We start from the raw sequence: 10,722 nt of genomic DNA on the forward strand, positions 1-10,722 counted from the left end.
GTACTTAAGCTTATTGCTTTCACAGAGGTTTTGAAATGCTCTTACGCTTGCATTAAAAACATCTGAAATGCCTATATACCTTTTAACTCATCAAACTGGATTCTGCAGAAACTGCGTATGAAATGAGGGTCTAACAGAAGAAATCACAAATCAAGGAAGTGCTTACTGGGTCAATACACTTTTTTATAAAACTTGAAACCACATGCCAGGACTTCTTTCCAGACACACATTCTGAAGAAAACCTAATTGTGATTCTGATTTTTGACGCTATATCTATGTATTCCCTTCCTTAGGCTGAAAATACTAGGCCTTAAGAACTGTAACTTCGGGGTCTGTATTTCTCTTATAAGTAATTGATATTTTACTCAGATTAAATTTAGGAGGTATATATAAATAGGTAAAGCAAAAGAGAAAGAACTACAGCTCAAACAGGAGCATGGCCTTGACCCTACATTATCAATGTTCACAAGTTACTTATTAAATACCAACTGAGATATAAGGGGAGACAGACAAAGGTGACTTACCCATGACCACACTGAATATTGAAGTTGACTTTTGTTTTTTTCAATTACCGACTAAGATATTTTTTTCAGCTGACTCTTCTGAGACTTGAAAGTTCTAGAAAACAATCCCCAAATTAGAACCTGGTGTAGAGAAACTAGGAAATACTGAAGAACACTAGACATCAATACAGGAGAAATTCATTTCAAAGAGCTTAGGAAATTAATGAGATACAGTGAAGTAATTCCATACAACTACTGACTTCCCTCCATCTATCCAACGAAGATTTATTGATTTCCTGTTTCTGGGGGCCCTCTTTGTCTCTAATCTCTTAATAGGACTGCTCTGTCTGCTTGGCCATGTGCATTATGGCTAAATTCTGGCTATCAGGCTACTGCTGGAGTGTCACTGGCTCTTTGTCAGGTATAACACAGACCATGGGGAAAGGCCTTAGTGAAGAAAATGGTCGTTGATATGAATCACCGAACGATAAGTGCTGTCACTACTGAGTGCTTAGTTCACTTGTTGGGCATTTTGGGAGATATTAAAAGGGAGAAAGAAAAAGGAAAGAAGAGGAGGAGGAGGGTACCCGGATACAGGTACATTCAAGTGATAGACTTGAGTGTGGAGGGTAAGCCCACCTCTTCCACCTCTTCCTCCCTCCTGTCACAGTCTACGCCTCAGCCAGGCTACGGTTGCTCCCACTTCCTCAAACATACAGCACAGAGTACTGTCAGACCGCTTTGCGGTTTCCTCTGTGTTGTCTCCTCTCTGCTTAAATGCCCTATGTATTTGACAATCCTACCTATTTATTTTACTTTACTCATTTAAAAACATTGTTCTGAAAAGGGATCCACAGGCTTTTACCATCCTACAAACCCATGTGTGCCACAAAAAGGGTTCAGAGCCTCTGTAGGTAATGCAAACATTTCAAATAGTCCCATGAGCTTGTGTCCTCTACCCATCCCCGTACCCCAGCCAGAAGGGAGCCCACCCAGGCGAAGGTAGTGTGGTCAGCTGGGCTACATTATTTTCTCTTCCCTTTTTTCTTATCTATTTTTAAATTATTGGGATTTTTTTCAAAGAATAGTCAATACATTTACATGGTTCAAAAATCAAAATATAAAAAGCTATCATTAGAATCCCTGCTTGCCCATAGGGATACACATCTTTGTTATCCTTCCAGTGTGTCCTTGTACAAATACATATATTCCTATTCCCTCCTCCTTTTGGTGGTGCAGTGGTTAAGAGCTCAGCTGCTAACCAAGAGGTCGGCAGTACAAACCCACCAGGGGCTCCTTGGAAACCCTGTGGGGCAGTTCTACTCTGTCCTATAGGGTCATTATGAGTCGGAATCAACAGCAATGGGTTTTTTTTATGGTTTCTTACATATATAGTAGAATAGCACAGGACCTTTCAGCACCTTGTGATTTTTTTTCACTTAATAGATCCCAGAAATATTTCTACATCCAAGCCTTTCCTTGTTCTATTTCCTGGCTAAGTAATATTCCACCGTGTGGACGTACCATAGCTTATTCACTCAGTTCCTCTAGGCCGGACAACTGGTTGTTTTCTTTTGATGTTATAAGCAATGCTACAATAAAACACTCTCACGTGCCATTTTATATGTGTGCAGACGTTATGTGTAGAAGAGTCCTTGAAGAGACCCCCCCAGTCACAGGGTCAGCTGTGCAAGTTTTAGAAAACACTGCCAACTTCTCTGCCTAACTCATTCTGCCTTCCCTTCCCAGCCATGCAGGAGCCTGTTTCCCAGAAAGGCTCTGAATCGGGACCTTCTCTGTAGAAACAGATGGCAAAACCCTGGTGGGGCACATAGGCTGCTCTGAGCTTCACCCTGCTCCACTATTGCAAACATTTAAGAATGTTCTACACAACTGTCTGCTGCTTCTATATCTAGCTGTACCCAATTCAAAGGAATAGGGAGGTTTTTGCAAAGCTTGCTGCCAAGTAGATTTCCGGTAACGAAGTTCTGTTTTCCCAACATGTCTAGGATCTGTAATCAATCCACTGGGAAATACATTACATCTGGAGCCAGTATTTCTTCCAACTAAAGGATTATCTGATCCTAGGTGGGGGATGCTGAGCAAAAGGTTTATTCAGTTTTCATCACCTGCCATATGAAAGGGTGGGATCAGAGATCTCTTTGGGGTCTTTCTAACTTGAAAACTCTCTTAACCGAGTTTCCACCGGCCTCAAACAGCTGTAGCATGTTTTCAGTCTGTACTGGAGGTTACTGTTTTGCCTTTTTATGCGCTCTTCCTGTCAGTTCCATTCAAGGTATGTACTGAGCATGCTCTGTGTCACGTCCTCAAAATGCTTACTATGGCATGGGGATGTGTGTGTGTAATCAACCATCGTGTGCTGTGATAGGCACATTCATGGCAACACACACACACACACAGACACGCTGTAAGGACAAGAATGAGGGTGCTATTGCTTACATCTGTGATAGAAATTTTACGTCAACCCTGAAGATGTTAAGAGTTGGAAGCCATGAGGGTGACAAGTCTGTCAGGCCCCTCATACTGAACCAGTCAGTGTTATTACATTCGTTTTGAAAACACGGATTTGTTCCAATCCAACTGATATATTAAGGGACAACTTGAGTATTATGTGAATTCTGTGTTTGCTTATGTGTGATTTCACCCAGGAGAAACGTTAGGTGAACTGTACCCAGCAGAAACGAGCCAGGTACGAATACACAGCCCCATCCCCCCAAACAGCTACTGGCCATTTTGGCTCTACCAACTGTGAAGACACACCCATCCACACTTGTGTTTAAAACTTTCCATCTGATTTCAGACAACCCTCCTCACACCACTTCATAATACCTTACAGGCTACAACCCACAGGCAAACACTTCTGGTCTTTTCCAAGGTGAAGTGCCATGTTTATTGTTGTATTTATCTGTTTCTTAACCATTTAACATGTGTAAAACTGTCCTACCATTTTTATTACTTTTTTTTTTTTTAATGTGGCACTGATGCAGTTTTTTTGTGTTATGCTCCTAACCCCATTTTCCCATAAGCCCTGTAGTTTTTATTATGTGATTTTGCATAGTGTGGAGATTTTTAAGAACCCATTTGTCCACGTTATAGCAGAACTAACAGTGGTTATCAAAATATCAAACAAAGTTGTGATATAATAATACATACTCTTCTTTTTTGATGCATTAAATAATAAGATCTAGTAGCACTGCTAATATCCTATAATTCTGAGGTCATGATTAGCATAACTGGTATTTCAAAATATCTGCAATAACTGCAGTGTGATGTGAAGCTATCTGTAATGTCTGTTGGTGACAAAGTCACAGCTATTACAGACAACCAGGATTTGTTTCTTACATTCACAATGGAAGGAAGTGCTAAATTTCAATTAGAGGTTAATAAAAATAAACTTACATGTGATTTTTTTTCCCCCATTAAAATTCATGTGTCCCCGGAATTCTACTCAACAATCTATTAAAATCTCTGTCCAACAAATCCACAGAGACAGAAAGTAGGTAAGTAATTACCAGGGCCAGGGAATGAAGATATGAGGGGTGACTGCTGATGGGTATTGGGTTTCTTTCTGGAGTGATGAGAATGTTCTGGAATTAGATAATGGTGGTGGTTACACAATTTTGGTAATATGCTAAAAGCCACCGAATTGTATACTTTAAAAGGGTGAATTTTATGGTATGAGAATTATATTTCAATTAAAAAATATATTTAAAAAAAAAAAATTTCTGCCAGGAATGACCAGAAAGCTTTTGACTGACTTTTTTCCCAGAGGTAAGGGAAGCAGCAGCCTCCCTGAGTAAATTTATAGGGACAGCAAAGCAACGAAAGAGTTTTGTCATTAAACAGGTTCCCCTCAAGGTACATAAATCATTTCATTAATGCCTCAGAGAGGGTCTGTCAAGAGGAAATCTTCACAGACAACATCACCAGTCCACCATAGTTTCACCTGTGGAGAGCTTCTATATGACACACATGACACACTTAAAAAAAAAAAAAAACACAGTTTTGGGAGCCTATTATTCTTTAAGGTAACCTTTGCAAGTAAGTGCTTGGGCACGTGGCAATGAACATGTTAAAGAATGGTGAGTGCTCTAGTTTTCCGTCACCTGTGCGACCTGGAAGCTGCTCTCTGGAACTCTCAATCTACCAAAATACTAATACGAAGAAGAGCGCAGCGAACAATGCCACCAGAGTACGTACAGAACAAGGCAAGGATGTCTGCTCTCGCTATTTCTATTCTACATCATTCAGGAGGTCTCAGCCAGGGCAATTAAAAAAAAAAAAAGGGCATACAGATTGGAAAAAGAAACAAAACTCTATTTACAGATGACATGATCATCTATGTAGAAAATCCTAAGGAATCTATAGAACATCTACTAGAATTAAAAAAAAAAAACCAAACCCGTTGCTGTCGAGTTGGTTCCGACTCACAGCGAGCCTATAGGACTGAGAAGAACTGCCCCCAGAGAGTTTCCAAGGAGTGCCTAGTGGATCCAAACTGCCGACCTTTTGGTTAGCAGCTGTAGCACGTAGCCACCACGCCACCAGGGTTTCCTCTACTGGAATAACCAAACCAAAACCAAACCCAGTGCTGTCGAGTCAATTCTGACTCATAGCGATCCTATAGGACTGAGTAGAAACTGCCCTCGCAGAGTTTCCAAAGAGCGCCTGGCGGATTCGAACTGCCGACTCTTTGGTCAGCAGCTGTAGCACTTAACCACTATGCCACCAGGGTTTCCATAGGTGAATTTAATTTAGCAAAGGCACCATTTGTAAAAATCAACTGTAGTCCTATATATCATTCACAAATAACTGAAAACTGAAATTTAAAACACCATGCGTGGGGGCATCAATAAACAAAATACTAGCAATAAACTTAACAAAAAATGTGCAGGACCTCTATAATAAATACTGTAAAATATAGGTACAAGAGATCAAAGGCCTAACTAAATGGAGATATTCTCTGTTCATGGATGTGCATTCTCCCCATACTGATCTACAGGCTCAATGAAATCAATCATAATACCAGAGGGCATTTTCGCAAAAACTGACAAGATGGTACTAAAAAACCCAAACTCAATGCCGTGGAGTTGATTCCGACAAGATGGTACTACAAGTGATAAAACCAAGAACCAAACCTGCAGCTGTCCGGTCGATTCCTGCTCAACAGCGAACCCACAGGACAGAGTAGAACTGCCCCATAGGGTTTCCAAGGAGTGGCTGGTGGATTCGAACTGCTGACCCTTTGGTTAGCAGCTAAGCTCTTAACCACTACGCCACCAGGGCTCCTTATAAGTGATACTAAACCCAAAACGAATCCATTGCCATGGAGTCAATTCAGACTCATAGCGTCCCTATAAGTGATGGGGACCTGCAAAGGACTTACAATAATTAAAACAATTTTGAAAATGAAGAATAAAATAGAGGAGTTATAGTACCTGATCTCAAGACTTCCAATAGAGCTGCAGTAATCAGTACAGTGTGGTACTGCTGTTAAGGAGAGACACACAGGTCAATGGAACTGGCCAGAGTCCAGAAACAGGCCCTTGCATACATGGTCAATTCAATGGTAAAAGGACAGTCTTTTCAACACATGGGGCTGAAACAATTGTATATCTGTAAAGTAAAAAAATGAACCTTGATCCCTACTTCACACCATACACAAAAATTAATTTGAAATGAATCATATGCCGAAACCTAACCATAAAACTTCCAGAAGGAGAACATATATCCTCACAATGTTGGGGTTGGCAAAGATTTCTTACGATACAAAAAGGACCGTTAAAAAAAAACTGACTTCAACAAAATTAAAAATTTCTGCTTTTCAAAAGACGCTGTTAACAAAATAAAAAGGGAAGCCACGCACTGGGAGAAAACATTCACAAAGGACTTGTAGCCAGACCGTACGAAGAACTCTTACAACTCAGTAAGAAGAAAGGAAAGAGTTCAATTTTAAAATAGTCAAAAGCAAATGTACTGAGACAGAAGTTTATTAGTGGTGACCAGGGGCTGGGGGAGGAAGAGTGAGGGGTCACTGGTGAAGAGGCACTGAGTTTCGGTTTGGGGTAATGGAAAACTTTTGGGAACAAGTAGTGGTGATGTAATGTCAATGAATTGTACACTTAACAATGGTTAAAAAGCAAATTTTTTGTTATATTTATTTTATCACAATTGAAAAAAAAGATTGAGTTGGGATACCCTTTAGCCAGTAGCATCCTGGGATTGAAAAGGCCTGTATGGCAGAAACTGGCTGGTTTTCACCATGCTGTTTCACTGAACATCTTTGTTCACATAGCTTTGTACACATGTGTTTCATTGGGATATATACATATAAACTTTTGAAAGACTTGGGAGAAAAAAGCCAAAGGACTTGAACAGATTTCACAAAAGATGATATACAAATAGCTAAAAAGCAACATGGAACGATGCACAACATCTTCAATCACTGGGGAAATGCGAGTTAAATTATGAAATACCAGCCATTAGAGAATGCAAATCAAAACTACCATGAGATACCATCTCACCACAACAAGGCCAGCATTAATCCAAAACACAAAATAATAAATGTTGGAGAGGTTGTGGAGAGACTGGAATGCTTATACACTGCTGGTGGGAATGAATGTAAAATGGTATAGCCACTTTGGAAATCGATTTGGTGCTTCCTTAAAAAGCTAGAAATAGAAGTCCCATATGATCCAGCAACCCCACTCCTTGGAATATATTCTAGAGAAATAAGAGCTGCCACACGAATACATATATGCATACCTGTGTTCGCTGCAGCACTGTTCACAACAGCAAAAAAAACAACCTAGGTGCCCATCAACAGATGAATGGATAAACAAATTATGACACATTCACACAATGGAATACTATCCAATGATTAAAGAACAACGATGAATCCACAAAATATTTCATAACATGGGATGAATCTTGAAGGCATTATGCTGAGTGAAATTAGTCAGTTGCAAAAGGACAAATATTGTATGAGACCATTATTGTAAGAATTCAAGAAAAGGTTTAAACAGAAGAACATATTCTTCAATAGTTATGAGGGTGGGGAGGGAGGGAGAGGGGTATTCACTAACTAGATAGCACGGAAGAGTTATCCTAGGTAAAGGAAGGACAACACAAATACAGGGGAAGTCAGCACAACTGGACTAAACCAAAAGCTAGTAAGTTTCCTAAATACAACCAAAAACCTCGAGGGACAGAGTAGCAGGGGCGGGGGTTGGGGGGGCCATGGTTTCAGGGAACATCTAAGTCAATTGGCATAACAAATTTTATTAAGAAAATGTTCTGCATCCCACTTTGGTGAGTGGCATCTGGGGTCTTAAAAGGATAGTGAGCAGCCATTTAAGATACATCAATTGGTCCCAACCCACATGGAGTAAAGGAGGATGAAGAACACTAAAGACACAAGGAAAACATGAGCCCAAGAGACAGAAAGGGCCACATAAACCAGAGACTCCATCAGCCTGAGACCAGAAGAACTAGATGGTGTCCGGCTACCACTGATGATGGCCCTGACCAGGAACACAACAGAGAGTTCCTGACAGAGCAGGAGAAAAGTGGGATGCAGAACTCAAATTCTAGCAAAAAACCAGGCTTAGTGGTCTGACTGAGACTGGAGGGACCCCAGAAGACATGGCCCCCAGACTCTCTGTTAATCAAGAACTAAAACCATTCCTGAAGCAAACTCTTCAAAGATTACACTGGACTGTAAGAAATGAAATGATACTTCTGAAGACTGTGCTTCTTAGTTCAACTAGATACAGGAGACTAAGTGTGCAGCTCCTGTCTGGAGGGGAGACAACAAGGCAGAAAGGGACAGGAGCTGGCTGAATGGACGCGGGAAATACAGGGTGGACAGGAGGAGTGTGCTGTCACATTATAGCGAGAACGAGGGTCACATAACAATATGTGTACAAATTTTTGTATGAGAAACTAACTTGACCTGTTAACTTTCATTTAATGCACAATAAAAAAAATTTTTTTTTAAGCCAAAACAGATTAAAAAAAAATTATGAAATACCACTTCATTAAAATGGCCAAAACTAAATATTGACAAAACCAAGTGTTAGTGAGGATATGGAACACCTGGAACTCTCGTTCACTGCTGGTGGGACTTAAAACAGCGCAACCACTTTGGAAAACAATTTGGCAGTATCTTAAAAAGTTAAACATACATCTACCCAATAACCAGTAATTCTACTTCTAAATATTTACCCAAAAGAAACGAAAAAAAAAAAAAAATGTGTCCATAAAAAGCCCTATATAAAAATGTTCACAGCAGCTTTGTTTGTAACAGCCAAGAGCTGGAAACAACTCAAATGTCCCATCAACAGATGAATAAACAAATTGTGGTATACTCATATTACTCGACAATAAAAAAAAATGAACTAATGAGACACATAATATAGATGAACTTCAAAATAATTATGGTGAAAGAAGCTGTATGAAGAGTTAACTGTATGACTGCATTTATTTGAAGTTCTAGAACAAGCAAAATTAGTCTCTAGTGATAAAAATCAGATCAGCAGTTGCCTAGGGTGAGGATAAGGAGAGATTTCACTTCAAAGAGCATGAGGGAAATTTCTGAGCGGCGGAGATGCTCTATATCTTGATCTTGGTTCCATGGGTTTTTATTTTGTCTAAACTTAATGAATCAGGCCCTTAAAATGTTTTAATTTTATTGCATATAAATTATACTTCAGTAAAGATGCTTTTAAAAGAAAAGTATTTCAGTGTTCTTACAGACCTTTTTGTTTATTTTGGCTTTTAGTTAGGGATATATAAAAACTGAACTCAATGGTTTTCACATATCTTTATGCACTGAGCATCCCCAGGTAATGGACCTGGACTCAAAAACTCAAAGCACCAAATTCAAGCTCTGATTTTACAGATTAGGAAACTGGCATCCAAGTATCCTGACTCCAAGTCCACTGTTCTTTTCACTACTTATATTGATCCTATAATATCTACAAAGCAAGTTAATATCATTGCTATTAAAATGTTACTGTGCTCAGAAAAAGCTGTTAAAATTAACATGTTAAACACTGCCTGAAGTAATGACAGATTTAGAAAATTACTATTTTGCAATTCCTAATGAAATCACTATGAGCTGGAATCAACTCAATGGCAATGGGTTTTTTTTTTTAATGAAATAATAAGAAGCCCTGGTGGTGCGAAGGTTAAGTGTTTGGCTGCTAACCAAAAGATCAGTGGCTTGAACCCACCAGCTGATCCCTGGGAAAAAAAGACTTTATCCTTTTCCAAATCATTTCATCACCATTAACATAAACTCAGTGTCCCCTCAGGATAACTCCCCTTTTGATAAGGACTTTTTAAAGACAGCCATTATCACCTCCAACAAAATTAACAATTAACTCCTTAATGACATCGAATGACTGATGCATGTTGTTTTGCTCAATTGTCTCAAAATATCTTTTTGGCAGTTTGTTCAAATCAGGATCCAACCAAGGACCATAGTCTGCATTTGGATATGTCTCTGAAGGTCTCTTTTAAGTATCAACAGTTCCCCTTCCTTTTTTTAATTCTATATATTAGTGAAGAAACCCTGGGTCATTTGTCCTGTACAATTTCCCACGTTGTGGATTTTGCCGACTCTGTCCTGTGTCCTGAGCACATTCCTCCATCACCCATGATTCCTGTCAGCTGGTGCTCAAAGCTGGGGACTTGATCAGGCTCAGGATCAGTTTGGGGTTGCTGACTGCTTCCTAGTCCGTCACATCAGGGGAGTCATAGTGTCTGGCTGTCCCACTTGCAGATGTTAAGCTTGGTCAGTGAGTTCAGGGGAGTGCCAACCTGACCTTCTGTAAGTTTCCCTGACAATCTCAGCATTCCTTGAGGAGTGTTAGACCCATCATTTCCCTGCTGCTGTTGTAAGGTGCTGTGGGGTCCATTCTTTATCCAGAGCAGCCCCACGTGACAGGGTAGAACTGCCCCATAGGGCTTTCCAGGCTGTAGTTTTTAGGGGAGCAGATCCCCCTTATACGACTTGAGAATGTGTCACTGAATTGTACACGTAGAAACTGTCGAAATGGTGTGTTTTGTTTTGTGTATCTTCACCACACACACACACACAAAGTCCTTATCTGTTAGAGATACATACTGAAGTATTTTCGAGTGAAATAATAACACTGTCTGGGATTTGCTTTAAATGCTTCAGGAAAAAACG

The 10,722-nt window shown here is 39.8% G+C and overlaps 1 protein-coding gene across 1 annotated transcript in view; it reads right to left on the minus strand.

Annotated features, from left to right (window-relative positions):
- Window positions 1-10,722, minus strand: part of CCDC62 (coiled-coil domain containing 62) — a 43,377-nt gene that overhangs the window by 927 nt on the left and 31,728 nt on the right. The window contains exon 12 of the mRNA XM_049866039.1: window positions 525-618. Within this exon, the coding sequence (XP_049721996.1) occupies window positions 565-618 (54 nt within the window). The 3' untranslated portion in view covers window positions 525-564. The remainder of the gene's footprint in view (window positions 1-524; window positions 619-10,722) is intronic.

This window comes from Elephas maximus, chromosome 22 (genome assembly GCF_024166365.1).
Source record: "Elephas maximus indicus isolate mEleMax1 chromosome 22, mEleMax1 primary haplotype, whole genome shotgun sequence".
Lineage (NCBI taxonomy): Eukaryota > Metazoa > Chordata > Mammalia > Proboscidea > Elephantidae > Elephas > Elephas maximus.